Source organism: Heloderma suspectum, chromosome 1 (assembly GCF_057233095.1).
Source record: "Heloderma suspectum isolate Gila_16-S chromosome 1, 16-S_ref, whole genome shotgun sequence".
NCBI classification, from domain to species: domain Eukaryota; kingdom Metazoa; phylum Chordata; class Lepidosauria; order Squamata; family Helodermatidae; genus Heloderma; species Heloderma suspectum.
In genome coordinates, this window is record NC_139458.1 from 190,244,997 (window position 1) to 190,259,455 (window position 14,459).

The following is a 14,459-nucleotide window of genomic DNA, read 5'->3' on the forward strand; positions in this document are numbered from 1 at the left end:
GGTGACCAAGGCCTTTTCTGTCCCATGGCCAGGCCTGAAGCCTGATTAAAATGGATCTAGAAAATCGGCTTCTTCCAAGTGTGCCTTCAACTGCATCACCACCACCTGCTCAATCACCTTGCCCCAAAATGGCAGACTTGAAACTGGGCGAAAGTTGTTCAGGACTTCAGGATCCAAGGAGGGCTTTTAAAGAGTGGTCTTATCACTGCCTGCTTGAGGGCTGATGGCATCAGTCCCTCCTCAAGGGAGGCGTTCACCACCACCCTGATCCCCTCACCCAGCCTCTCTCTGCAGCTCATAATGAGCCAAGATGGGCAAGGATCAAGTAAGCAGGTGGTCGGCCTTTACAGATGAAAGCACTTTGTCCACTTCCTCAGAAGGAAGAAGCTGGAACCGATCCCACAAAACCAGTTTGCCATAGGCTGCCTCTTGCTCGCTAACTGTATCCACGGCGTACGAACTAACACTCCCAATCCAATCAATTTTATCTGCAAAGTGCCTTGCCAAAGCCTCACACGAGGCCTTACAATGCTCCAGTGGTTCCAGAGCAACTGGACCGGATGTTACCCCTGGTGCCCTCCATATATTTTGGATTACAAATCTGACAGTCCTTGACCATTGGTCATACTGCCTGAGGTGGAAGTTGTAGTCCAAAGCATAAGGGGGGGGGGAGCACCAGGTGGCTTACCCCTGTAGTTTTCGTGGACTAGAGCCCACCTCATCGGATGCTGTGTTCAGCTGACAGGTATACTTCTCGCGGCTGCAGAGCGGGCAATGGTAAACAATGGCGTTTAACAACAACAAATAAGAACTATTTATTTATCAAGTTCCAGGGCTCAGCCCTGGCATTCCAAGTCCAGGCAGGCTCTGGGACAGAGCGAGGCAAGTGGTTGTAGCATACAGGCGCGCATCCCACCCGCTGCTAAAGAGAGAGCAGTCGCGGGCAGGCGGCAGCTGGGCGGCTGCTCCCTGTCTCTCCGTCTCAGCAGCATTGCTGCAGCAGTTAGGGCAGAGGGGCGGGGCGGAGCGGAGCAGGCCCCGGATGTATTTCTCCTGCAGGGCTGTCGGCGCAGCCGCCGTGGCCCTGTCGGTGCCCTTAACCTTGTGTGGGTTGCGGCGCGGCGCAAGGAGCGGGTGCCGGCGCGCGCGCGCGAGCGCGAGCCAGCGAAGGGCAGGGCCGCGTGAAGGGAGCTGAGCCCGCCCCCCGCGTGGAAGCATGTCGCTGGTGGCCGAAGCCTTTGTGACTCAAATAGCCGGTGAGGAGGAAGGAGGTGCGCGGTGCGGAGCGGGGAGAAACAGCGGCTGGGGGAGGAGCGAGCGGGGTGCGTAGCCAAGGCTGGCCACTGCTACCGCCCCGTCCTCTTCTGCGCGTGGGGATGGGGCGGGCCGCTGGGCGAGACTCCAGGACGTTGCGAGGGAGGGGACGGAACCGTGGGGCGAGGGCACGACTAGGAAGGCAAAGTCGAGCCTCCTCCTCCTCTGGGGACTCGGTTCCCTTCCCGCTTGACCGGGTGGAGCGGCGTGGTTTATGTGTCCCTCGTGCACGTTTTCCGGACGGCAGCCGCTCTTCGTGTCAGAGGGCCGTGCTTTGGATGCCCCCGCCTGCAACCCTGTCCAAAGCAGGGGTGGACAGAAGGTAGGTCTCCAGATGTTTTGGACTTCAACTCCCAGCGTTCCTGACCATTGGCCATGCTGGCTGGGGCTCATGGGAGTTGAAGTGCCAAACATCCGGAGCTCTGCCATCTGCCCACCCCTGGTCTGAAGAACAATCTGAAGTAGTTTCACCGTGACCACAACCCCTGCGTATGACATAGGCCTTAGAACTGTTTTGAGGTAAAGTTCTCAGGATTAAATGGCCATAGCAGCATTGCTGGGGGTCTCACAAGCCACACAAACAGGTGTTTTCTATATAAAGTTGCAGATATTTGTTGATCCTCCATTAAAGAAAGAAAGAACTCCAGCTGTTAACTCAGAACTGTCTCTATCCTTGGCAAATCAGACTGGTTCCTTGGCTGTTGGAAAACAGAAGTACTTTGGGATAGTTTATTACAGGTACAGGGGGACTTCAGGTTTGCAGGATCAACTCTTACTCCTTACTTAGAACCCCAAGATCCACTTACCAGAGCCGGGTGCAAAGTGGTAGCTGAGTGTGTGTGTGTGTGTGTGTGTGTGTAGCCCAATGACAAACTGTAGTGCAGGGGGTGGAGCCAGTGACTTAATGAACTCTGTGAGCCACTCTCTGGGATGACCTGGGGTGCTTCCAGACTAGGCTTTCGTTGTGCAATTGCCCTGCCTCATTCGCTGCATTTCAGGGCGGATTCCAGGCATCATTTTCCACTTGTAACCCTCCTGTGCTTTCCCACTGCCGTTTTTGTCTCTCTTTACACAAAAGACCATTAAGGAAGAAAAGATGGAATAGCTGCAGAGTGACTTTTGACTTGTAGGTGGTTTCTTAAGAATATTGTGTGTTGAAGATGGAGGAAGGGGTAACAAAGAAGTGACCAAGGGGGAAGTGAATATTGCTTAAAATGGGGCATGCGGGGAAGCGTTAAAAGTGTGGCATACTTTGTGAAAGCTCCCTAAAAGGTGGTGTGGGTGTCCTTTTTGTGTCCTCTGTCATATGGGTGTTGTCGGCACAGAACTTCAGCCAGGATATAATCTATTCAGTCTGCTAAACTGGAACTGGAGTGGAGATATGACCCCCCCAAAAAAAAATTAAGGAAAAAGTTTTTCCTGTTTCTTTTAAAGGGACATTTTTATTCCCCCTGCCCCAACATGGAAAAATTGAACAGCTTTGGATTATGATTATGTCTGTTTCCCGCCTCCCAGCTGAGCAGAGCAGAGCAAGCTGCTCCAGCTGGTCCAGGGACTACAGAAGCAGGCAAGCTCCCAGAGAGCGAGCGAACAGGGGGAGCAAACAGGAGTTGGCCAGGGGAGTTGCAGTGGTTGAAGAGACAAAGGAGACAGAGGCTAAGAGGTAAGTGGGTTGCAGGAAGCCCAGGGCGCTGCCCTTTATCCTTCTGACTGGCTGTGAGCTCACCAGGAGCTTCTGAGAGCTCCAACTGAATTGGAGGGGTGTGGCCTGAGTACTCCCAGCAGCTGACTGGGCGGGAAGCTTCAGTCTGTTTCCCGCCTCCCAGCTGAGCAGAGCAGAGCAGAGCAAGCTGCTCCAGCTGGTCCAGGGACTACAGAAGTAGGCAAGCTCCCAGAGAGAGAGCGAACAGGGGGAGCAAACAGGAGTTGGCCAGGGGAGTTGGCCAGGGGAGTTGGCCAGGGGAGTTGGCCAGGGGAGTTGGCCAGGGGAGTTGGCCAGGGGAGTTCGGCAGGGGAGGTCAAGGGGGAGGCCCCTAACATTTTTTTTTTAACTAACTTTTCCCCATTTATTTGTCTTGTAACACACACTTCCACACCAGTGGGACTCTGCTTTTAACCTCTACTGAGTAGAGGAGCAGGCACAGGCTAGTCTAGAACAATCACAAAGCTAGACACAAAAAGGGAAAAGGGGCTATGGAAGGACAAGACTCTCCAGTGGTGGTGACCTGCAAGGTGTGTGCCATGTTTGTTTTCTTGCCTGAGAACATGGCCTACACCTGCAACAAGTGCAAGTTGATCACGCTGCTGGAGGAAAAAGTAAGTGGACTGGAGCGGCGACTGTCAACCCTCCGGGGAATAAGAGAACACGAAGAGTTCTTGGACAGAATGGGGGAACTACAGCAGCAAAGGGCAGACCAGAAGCTTGAAGAGCAACAGCAAGATGAGGCAGAAGTGGGAAATGCTGAGGAGAAGAAAAATGGAGTAGAGGATACTCCTTGGAAAACGGTGACAGTTAGGAGAAGAAGAACTAGACGCCACTCTGCACCAGTGGAAGCGGTGGAGCTGTGGAACCGATTCCAGGTACTTGCAGATGAGACTGGAGGACAGCCTGCAGAGGAAGAATCACAGGGGAACCTGCATGAGAGTGAGCAAGAGGCTAAAGGTCAGTCAAACAGAGGCGATGAAACCCAGGCCTACAAGAAGAAGAAGAGAAGAGTGGTAGTAGTGGGAGACTCCTTGCTGCGTGGGATCGAGACCCAAGTATGTCGCGAAGACCCGTGGACTCACCAGGTATGTTGTCTCCCGGGAGGACAGATTAGAGACGTGACTGAAAGGTTGCCTGCACTCATAAAGCCCACTGACAGGTATCCCTTTCTTCTCATCCATGTGGGAACAAATGATACCGCCAAGCGGAGCTACGAAGAGATCACGTCAGACTTTGAAGCTTTGGGAAGGAAACTCAAGAACTTTGGGGCCCAGATAGTTTTCTCATCCATCCTTCCAGTAGTTAGAAGAGGGATAGAAAGGGAACGAAAAATACTCCGGGTGAATGACTGGCTACGAAGGTGGTGCCGACGAGAGAGATTTGGATTCTGGGACCACGGGCTATACTTCCTGGAGGATGGGCTGTTGGCTAGGGATGGGTTGCACCTCACAAAGGCTGGGAAGAATGTGTTTGGCCACAGCATGAAGAACTTCATCAGGAGGGCTTTAAACTGAATCCTACGGGGAAGGGAGATGTAATGTTGGGGGTAACAATGGACGTAGGCGCATGCACTGCAATGGAGAGAACAGCGCTGATAGCGCCCAATAATAGTCTTCAGACACATGTAGGAAGAAAGCCAGACTATGAAGCACATGGTCTTCGATGTCTATATACTAATGCCCAGAGTATGGGAAACAAACAGAACGAACTTGAACTCTTAATACAGGAGGGAAATTATGACTTGATAGGTATAACTGAGACTTGGTGGGATGACTCTCATGACTGGAATACAGCAGTAGAAGGATATAACTTGTTCAAAAAGAACAGGAGGAACAGAAAGGGAGGCGGGGTTGCACTGTATGTGAAAAATACATATCTCTGCACAGAAATACAGGAGGAGGAGCTTGGTAGCCCCATCGAGAGCATCTGGGTTGAAATAAATGGAGCAAAGAATAAAAGGAACCTGGTGGTCGGAGTCTACTACCGGCCACCCAATCAAGGAGAAGCCAAGGATGAAACTTTTGAAAAGCAAATAGCCAATGTTTTAAGGAAGCATGATGTAGTAGTAATGGGGGACTTCAATTTCCCCGATATTTGTTGGGAGACAAATTCTGCAAAACATGGCCCCTCCAGGAAATTCCTGACTTGTGTGGCGGATAACTTCCTCCTACAGAAAGTAGAGAAAGGAACTAGAGGATCGGCTATCCTTGACTTGATCCTAACCAACAGAGATGACTTAGTGGATAAAGTAGCAGTTAAAGGAACTCTGGGGGAAAGTGACCATGTTGTACTTGAGTTCTTGGTTCTAAGGGAAGCAAAAGCCGAGTGTACTCAAACGCGTACCCTGGATTTTAGGAAAGCTGATTTTAATAAACTCAGAACAATGATCAGTAAGGTCCCATGGCAAACAATGCTAGAGAGAAAAGGAGTCCAAGATGGGTGGGAACTTTTAAAAAAGGAAATTCTCAAGGCACAATCACAAACAATTCCAACAAGAAGAAAAGGTGGAAGACAACAGAAGAAGCTAATGTGGCTTCACAAAAAGCTTAGGGATGACCTGAAAACAAAAAAGGACACATATAGGAAGTGGAAAGAAGGCCAAGTAACAAAGGAAGAGTACAGGCAGGTAGCACAGAATTGCAGGGATGGCGTCAGGAAGGCTAAAGCGGAGAACGAGGTGAGGTTAGCGAGGGATGCTAAAAACAACAAAAAGGCTTTCTTCAGCTACGTGCATAGTAAAAGGCAGAGGAAAGAAATGGTTGTTCAGCTATTAAATAAGGATGGCAAAATGATAACAGATGACAAAGAAAAGGCAGAGGTGCTCAATTCCTACTTTGGCTCAGTCTTCTCCCAAAAGAGGGTCTATGACCCCCCTGGCAAAGGCGAAGTACAGGCTGAAGGGGCAGGATTGCAGCTTGAGATCGACAGGCATATGATCAAGGAACACCTCATTACTTTGAATGAGTTCAAATCTCCAGGGCCAGATGAACTGCATCCTAGAGTAATAAAGGAACTGGCAGAAGAACTCTCAGAACCGCTGTCTATTCTCTTTGAGAAATCATGGAGGACCGGGGAAGTGCCAGATGACTGGAGGAGGGCTAACGTTGTCCCTATCTTCAAAAAGGGTAAAAAGGAGGAACCTGAGAACTACAGACCAGTCAGTCTGACATCAATCCCTGGGAAAATTCTGGAGCAGATGATAAAGCAATCCATCTGGAAGCACCTTGACAACAATGCCGTGATTACTCGAAGCCAACATGGATTTGTCAAAAACAAGTCCTGCCAGACAAATCTGATCTCATTTTTTGATCAAGTCACCTCCCTTGTAGACCGTGGGAATGCTGTAGACATCATATACCTCGACTTCAGCAAAGCTTTCGACAAAGTGCCCCATGATATCCTGATGAGCAAACTTGCTCGAAGTGGGCTAGATGAAACAACGATCATGTGGATCCACAGTTGGCTACAGAATCGGACTCAAAGAGTGCTTATCAATGGGACCTTCTCAAGCTGGGGAGAGGTAACGAGTGGGGTACCGCAGGGCTCAGTCCTGGGCCCAGTGGCCTTCAACATGTTTATGAATGACTTGGAGGAGGAGGTGCAGGGAATGCTGATCAAATTTGCAGATGACACAAAATTGGGCGGGATAGCTAATACTTTGGAAGACAGAAACAAAATTCAAAGTGATCTGGATAGACTGGAGTGCTGGGCAGAAAACAACAGAATGGCATTTAATAGGGACAAATGCCAAGTTCTGCACCTAGGAAAAAGAAACCAAATGCACAGTTACAAGATGGGGGATACGTGGCTCAACCACACTACGAGCGAGAAGGATCTTGGAATTGTCGTCGATCACAAGCTGAATATGAGCCAACAATGTGATGTGGCTGCAAAAAAGGCAAATGCTATTTTGGGCTGCATTAATAGAAGCATCGCTTCCAAATCCCGGGAAGTACTAGTTCCCCTCTACTCAGCACTGGTTAGGCCTCATCTGGAGTACTGTGTCCAGTTCTGGGCACCACACTTTAAGAAGGATGCAGACAAGCTGGAGAGGGTTCAAAGGAGGGCAACAAAGATGATCAGGGGACTGGAAACAAAGCCCTATTAAGAGAGACTGAAAGAACTGGGCATGTTTAGCCTTGAGAAGAGAAGACTGAGGGGAGATATGATAGCACTCTTCAAGTACTTGAAAGGTTGTCACAGAGAAGAAGGCCAGGATCTCTTCTTGATCATCCCAGAGTGCAGGACACGGAATAACGGGCTCAAGTTACAGGAAGCCAGATTCCGGCTGAACATCAGGAAAAACTTCCTGACTGTAAGAGCAATACGACAATGGAACCAATTACCTGGGGAGGTGGTGGGCTCTCCCACACTGGAGGCCTTTAAGACGAGGCTGGACAGCCATTTGTCAGGGATGCTCTGACTTGGATTCCTGCATTGAGCAGGGGGTTGGACTCGATGGCCTTGTAGGCCCCTTCCAACCCTACTATTCTATGATATATTTTCGTTTAGAATGGTGAATAATAATGATGGGGGGAAGTGTTTTTTTTTTAAATCCTCTCTGTAAGATTCCTAGCATAGTTGTTTCTTCCATTCCTTATTAAAATTACTGATCTACTGTACCTTTTACTGATAGACATTTAGGGATGCTCCAAGTCATGCTCAGTTTCCCAAAATGTGAATAAAGTCACCATTATGTGGAAGAAAATGTGCATTCTTGACAGTTTGGGTTTTGTTCTATAGATTCCTGTGTTTCTGGGCTTGTTCTGCTTAGATGTTATAGCAGTCAGTTAATGCAGTTCTAATCTAAAACCCACGTGTGAAAGAAACAGGATAGGTTATCCCACTTCTTCCACCAGATGCGACAGAACAGTATGGGGGTCATCCCACCAGTGTGTGTGTGTGTGTGTTTTAATTAACTTTTAGGCTTGGGTCTATGGAACTCACTGATACAGTTTTTAATAAAGTTCCCGATTAGGCCTCGCTGTTAGGGAATCCTGCCTCAGCTAAAAGCCCTTCAACTGCTGCCACTAGAATACATTCTCTTTCGGCTTATTCACACGATCACGAATGGAGCGTGGGTAGCAGAACCATGCTGCGGGGGAGTAGGAAAAACGCAATGTGTGTGCCCCCCATCTGATCACAGAACCATGCAGGGCAGTGTGGTTCCCTTACCCATCCCTGCTCTGTGGTTCCGTTGTTGTCATCCCGCCACTGTGGCTGCATTTTCCAGTGGCCACTGTGGCGGGAATGGGGTTGCACCAGCCACTTCAGCAGGAATGGGGTCGCACCGGCCACTTCAGCCATTGCTACGCAACCATAGCGTTCGGCAGTGCAGGCTAGAGCGTCACCAGAACTTTGGGGCGCTCTAGGTTGCCACCTCTATGGTCGCCTAGATTTATCAATGAAGCGGATGAATTTATCAATGGGGAGCCTGACACGGTAAGCCACCCTGGGGCCCCATACCCACTCGGCAGAGGGTGGGTAACTTAACAATTGTGGGCAGGCAAAATACCCCTCATATGACACACTAAGCCATTGTGGGTTGCTCCTGAACATGACTTGCCTAGTCTCGCCTTTTGTGTCCTTATTGTAGAAGTTTCCTTATTGTAGAAGTAGGAAATGTTTGGTGCAGGATCCACAGGTTTGCATCACTTATTCAGCATTCAGTTTTTAATGGAGTAGATATGGCATCATGTTTAGCCTATAAGAGAGCTTGCCCATTTCTGTTTTATAATCAGAAAACTCATACTGGACTTCCCCAATGTCACCTAGGGAGTCTGTGATCAAGGAGGGATTACTAGTATTAATACACACTGCTCAGGAAATTTCCTTGCACTCTGACTTGGGAATATGTAGATATTGCTCTTAAAGATTTGTAAACACTTTCCCAGTAAGTGTTTTTGAACAATGCAAGAAGATTGCTTTGCTTGGGAAGCTGATTAATGTTAAAATGTGTTTCGTGGCCTTAAAAAATATCAGCCAAATAGTAATTGTATGTTTTGCAGCTGATCTACATTACATACTGTATAAAAAATTAAAACATAACTCTCCAACACTTCACATCTTCCAGAGGATCTCCTCTGGGATTGTTAAGTAAATCTCCAGTGTGTTGTTATGCTGAGAGAATGATACTATATGTGAAGTTTTAGATGGTTCATCATGATCTAGTGTTTTAGATGTGGGTGGTATTAAAAGCAAAAGAGCCAATTTGTAGTGTACTTGCGCCAAAGTCACTGGTCACCATGGTTCAAATCCTCAGTCAGACATGCATCTCACTGGGCAGTCTTGGGCAAGTCACTTTCTCTTAGTTTAGTGGACCTCACAGGTTTGTTGTAAGGATATAATGGGGGGAGGGGGGAATCCTCATGTACATGCCCTGTGCTTCTTGGAGAGAGGGTAGGAAATGAATGTGATAAAATTCTTCATATATACTGCACTAAAGATATAGAAGAGATGAAGTTCATGCATTTGTCACTCTAATCCAGGAGCGCCGAATCATTTATGGGTGCAGGGCTGAATTCACCCCCCCACCTGACTGTCCGTGGGGCGGATGATGTCAGTGGGCATGGTGATGCCCACTGACATAGCCATGGTCCCTGCCCATTTTGCCTTTTTCTTTGCCTTTCTCAGCATGCCACTCTCCATGCTTCTCTCAGCATAGAGAAAGGGATTTGGCTGGCGCTGGGGGGAGCAGCTGCCAACCAAGTCCCTGGATTTGCACATCATGAACTGTCCCCATGAGGGCGCTGTGTGAAAAGACTCAGCACTGGGACACGCAGCTGCCCTTCCCTTCGCAGCACTGGTCAAGTGGCATGCTGGGGAGTCCCCAAGTTCCGCTCCCTGGAGGAACTCAAGGAGGCTCTGTGAGTGGGATTAGGCCTGTGGTCTGGAAGTTCTGTATCCGTGCTCTAACTCAATGGGTTGTTGTTTTTGTTCACACCAACATCATTCAAGGGTGGGAATAAATGAGTGTCTGAAGAAGTACTCTTAAAGCAATAATGGATTCATTTTCTATTCTTCTACTTTCTTTAATACCAGCTTCCTTATTATGTATGTATGGTAATGCAGTCCTAATTGAGAAACTTCTTATATCTGTAATAAAAATGAAATTTGATTGGCTAGTAATAGAAGGTCCTGTTCATGAAAACAACCACTTTGTCATGCAATTCCAATTAACTGTAACTGCTGTGGTGATATAGCAGCAATAAAACATTGCTCTTCACTGCATGTGCACTTAAATGGCTTTAGAGTGATTATATATATATATATATATATATATATATATATAAAAAGATTTTTCTAGGACCAAGACTTCTCTGTGGATGTTGACTTAAAAAAAAATGGCCTCCTCTCCTCTCTGTGTACAGAAGCCTGTTCCCCTACAGATGTGTTTGGACTACAAATCCCATCATCTACAGCCAGGACCAGCCATACTGGGTGTAGGTGATGGATTTATAGTCCAAACAGGAAACTGCCTGGGAACCCCAAGTAAGCTGGGAAACAGTCTTTGGCAGACATAATAGCTTTACTTTTTCATGCTTCTTCATCCGCAGTACTTCAGCTGTATGGTGAATGTTGATTTTCTAAAACAGTGCCCCCCTCCACTTGGTTAGTTGCATTTGTTTGAACATGCTGAGTATAGTCTCTTGGTCTAATGCACTAATGATTAAATATAAAATGATGACCAAATCACTTATGAAGCGTTAAGAGGCTTTTTGTGATATTGTTGACTGGATAATGAAGAAATCATTTGCTTGCACTTCTCTCTGCAAAATCTTACTTTTTTAGCTGTGGTGGATCTGTGCAACGCTGCTTCTCACAACAAGGAAACTATGTATGTATATGTATATATATATTTCCCGGTAATGTTACAAATTGTAAACATATGCTTTTATTTCAAACGGGTTGTCACACAAGGCGCTGCTCAAAATCTATTGTAGGGAAATATTGAATGCAACCTGTTCTCCCATAGACACATATGTTGATTTATAGAGATTAATCGCATATGTATTACAAATGAACTCTTGGGATAAGAGAATGAATTTCCTATACTACTTGAAAGTAAGTGTCTTGGTTTTCAGATGATATCAGGCTTTAATCTTTCTTACAGCAGCAACTTAAATATCAGCTGATAACGTTAGGTCAGAAAAAGTGTTGCAAAAGTGATAGATTAGTGGATCCAAAGGAGAGAGAATTTCCCCAAACATTCCTTCACTTTTCATAAATGAAAAAGAAAATGAAGTGGTTCGTTTTTCTGTGGTTACTGTGGGGAGAAACATATTTATTTACCCAAGTTGAGAGATGGCCCTTCTAATTTATATTTTGGTACTGGGATAAATTTCCGTTTTTAAAAACGGACATTCGCTACTTGCTGGTTGCTCCCTTGTGTTCACCAGATGTTCACCTCCAGAGCATTGCAGAGGCATGTAAAAATGATCTCTTTCATGAATTTTGATGTATTGGGGTAAGCCATGATTGTACTCTTAATAAATATGTAGAATGCCAGACACAGTACTTTTGGAGATAAACCTAAATCTCGCCAAGCGTGCTCCAACTAACAGGGCAGGCAGGATAACAAATGTGTATGTTGTTGTTCAGTCGTTCAGTCGTGTCCGACTCTTCGTGACCCCATGGACCATAGCACGCCAGGCCTTCCTGTCCTGCGCTCTCTCCCGGAGCGTGCTCAAGTCCATATTCATTGCATCCGTGATGCTATCTAGCCATCTCATCCTCTGCCGTCCCCTTCTCCTTTTGCCTTCAGTCTTTCCCAGCATCAGGGTCTTTTCCAGGGAGTTTTCTCTTCGCATTAGGTGGCCAAAATATTGGAGCTTCAGCTTCATTATCTGTCCTTCCCATGAGCAGTCAGGGTTGATTTCCTTTAGGATGGACTGATTTGACCTCCTTGCAGTCCAGGGGACTCGTAAGAGTCTTCTCCAGCACCACAGTTCGAAAGCATCAATTCTTCGGTGCTCAGCCTTCCTTGTAGTCCAGCTCTCACAGCCATACGTTACTACTGGGAAAACCATAGCTTTGATTAGACGGACCTTTGTCGGCAAGGTGATGTCTCTGCTTCTTACTATGCTGTCTAGGTTGGCCATAGCTTTCCTCCCAAGGAGCAAGCGTCTTTTAATTTCATGGCTACAGTCACCGTCTGCGGTGATCTTGGAGCCCAAGAAAGTAAAATCTGTCACTGCTTCCATTTCTTCCCCTTCTATATGCCAGGAAGTGATGGGGCCAGATGCCATGATCTTCGTTTTTTTAATGTTGAGTTTCAAACCAGCTTTTGCACTCTCCTCTTTCACCCTCAACAAGAGGCTCTTTAGATCCTCTTCGCTTTCTGCCATTAGGGTGGTATCGTCTGCATATCGGAGGTTGTTGATAATTCTCCCAGCAATCTTAATTCCGACCTCTGATTCATCCAACCCGGCATTTCTCATGATGTACTCTGCATATAAGTTAAATAAGCAGGGTGACAATATGCAGCCTTGTCGTACTCCTTTCCCAATTTTGAACCAATCGGTTGTTCCATGTCTGGTTCTGACTGTTGCTTCTTGACCCTCGTACAGGTTTCTCAGGAGACAGGTAAGGTAGTCTGGTACTCTCATCACGTTAAGAATTTGCCACAGTTTGTTGTGATCCACACAATCAAAGGGTTTAGCGTAGTCAATGAAGCAGAAATAGACGTTTTTCTGGAATTCTCTTGCTTTCTCCATGATGCAGCGAATGTTGGCGATTTGATCTCTAGTTCCTCTGCCTCTTCGAAACCCAGCTTGTACTTCCGGTAGTTCTCGGTTCGCATACTGCTGAAGCCTAGCTTGTAGGATTTTGAGCATCACCTTGCTGGCATGTGAAATGAGCGCAATGGTGCGGTAGTTTGAACACTCTTTGGCGTTGCCCTTCTTTGGAATTGGAATGTAAACTGACCTTTTCCAGTCTTGCGGCCACTGTTGAGTGTTCCAGATTTGTTGGCATATTGAATGCAGCACTTTAACAGCATCATCTTTTAGGATTTTAAATAGCTCGGCTGGAATACTGTCATCTCCGCTAGCTTTGTTGTTACTAATGCTTCCTAAAGCCCACTTGACTTCACTCTCTAGGATGTCCGGCTCAAGTTCAGTGACCGCACTATCATGGCTATCAGGGACATTCAGATCTTTCCTGTATAGTTCTTCTGTGTATTCTTTCCACCTCTTCTTAATCTCATCTGCTTCTGTTAGGTCCCTGCCTTCTTTGTCCTTTATCATGCCTGTCTTTGCACAAAACGTTCCCTTGAGATTTCCAATTTTCTTGAAGAGATCTCTGGTCTTTCCCATTCTGTTGTTTTCCTCGATTTCTTTGCATTGTTCATTTAAGAAGGCCTTCTTGTCTCTCCTTGCTATTCTCTGGAACTCTGCATTCAGTTGGGTATATCTTCCCCTTTCTCCCTTGCTTTTCACTTCCCTTCTTTCCTCAGCTACTTGTAAAGCCTCATCAGACAGCCACTTGGCTTTCTTGCATTTCTTTTTCTTTGGGATGGATTTCGTTGCTGCCTCCTGAACAATGTTACAGACCTCCGTCCATAGTTCCTCAGGTACTCTGTCTATCAGGTCTAATCCCTGAAATCTATTCCTCACCTCCACTGTATATTCATCAGGGATATGATTTAGGTCATACCTGAACGGTTTAGTGGTTTTCCCGACGTTCTTCAATTTAAGCCGAAATTTTGCAAGAAGCAGCTCATGATCTGAGCCACAGTCAGTTCCAGGTCTTGTTTTTACTGACTGTATGGAGCTTCTCCATCTTTGGCTGCAAAGGACATAATCAATCTGATTTCGATATTGACCATCTGGTGACGTCCATGTGTAGAGTCGCCTCATGTGCTGTTGGAAAAGAGTGTTTGCTATGATCAGCGTGTTCTCTTGACAAAACTGTATTAGCTTTTGACCTGCTTCATTTTGTACACCAAGGCCATGCCTGCCTGTTATCCCGGTGATTTCTTGACTTCCTACTTTAGCATTCCAATCCCCTATGATGAAGAGGACATCTTTTTTTGGTGTTAGTTCTAGAAGGTGTTGTAGGTCTTCATAGAACCGATCAACCTCAGCTTCTTCGGCCTCAGTGGTTGGGGCATAGACTTGAATTACTGTGATGTTGAATGGTTTGCCTTGGATTCGTACTGAGATCATTCTATCGTTTTTGAGATTGTACCCCAGTACTGCTTTTCCCACCCTTTTGTTGACTATGAGTGCTACTCCATTTCTTCTAAGGGATTCTTGCCCACAATAGTAGATATGATGGTCACCTGAATTAAATTCGCCCATGCCTGTCCATTTTAGTTCGCTGATTCCCAAGATGTCGATGTTCAATCTTGCCATCGCATGTTTGACCACCTCCAGCTTACCTTGATTCATTGATCTGACATTCCAGGTTCCTAAACAATATGGTTCTTTACAGCATC

General features: G+C 46.7%; 1 protein-coding gene across 5 annotated transcripts in view; it reads left to right on the top strand.

Moving 5' to 3' along the window:
- Positions 1 to 1,104: 1,104 nt before the first annotated feature.
- The window catches only part of MTX2 (metaxin 2), a 58,745-nt gene continuing 45,390 nt past the window's right edge, over positions 1,105 to 14,459 (top strand). For 2 of the 5 annotated variants that reach the window (XM_084813739.1, XM_084813757.1), the window contains exon 1: positions 1,105 to 1,271. In XM_084813739.1, the coding sequence (XP_084669865.1) occupies positions 1,217 to 1,271 (55 nt within the window). In that variant the 5' untranslated portion in view covers positions 1,105 to 1,216. The remainder of the gene's footprint in view (positions 1,272 to 14,459) is intronic. The other 3 variants (XM_084813750.1, XM_084813766.1, XM_084813776.1) reach the window with 2 other exon arrangements.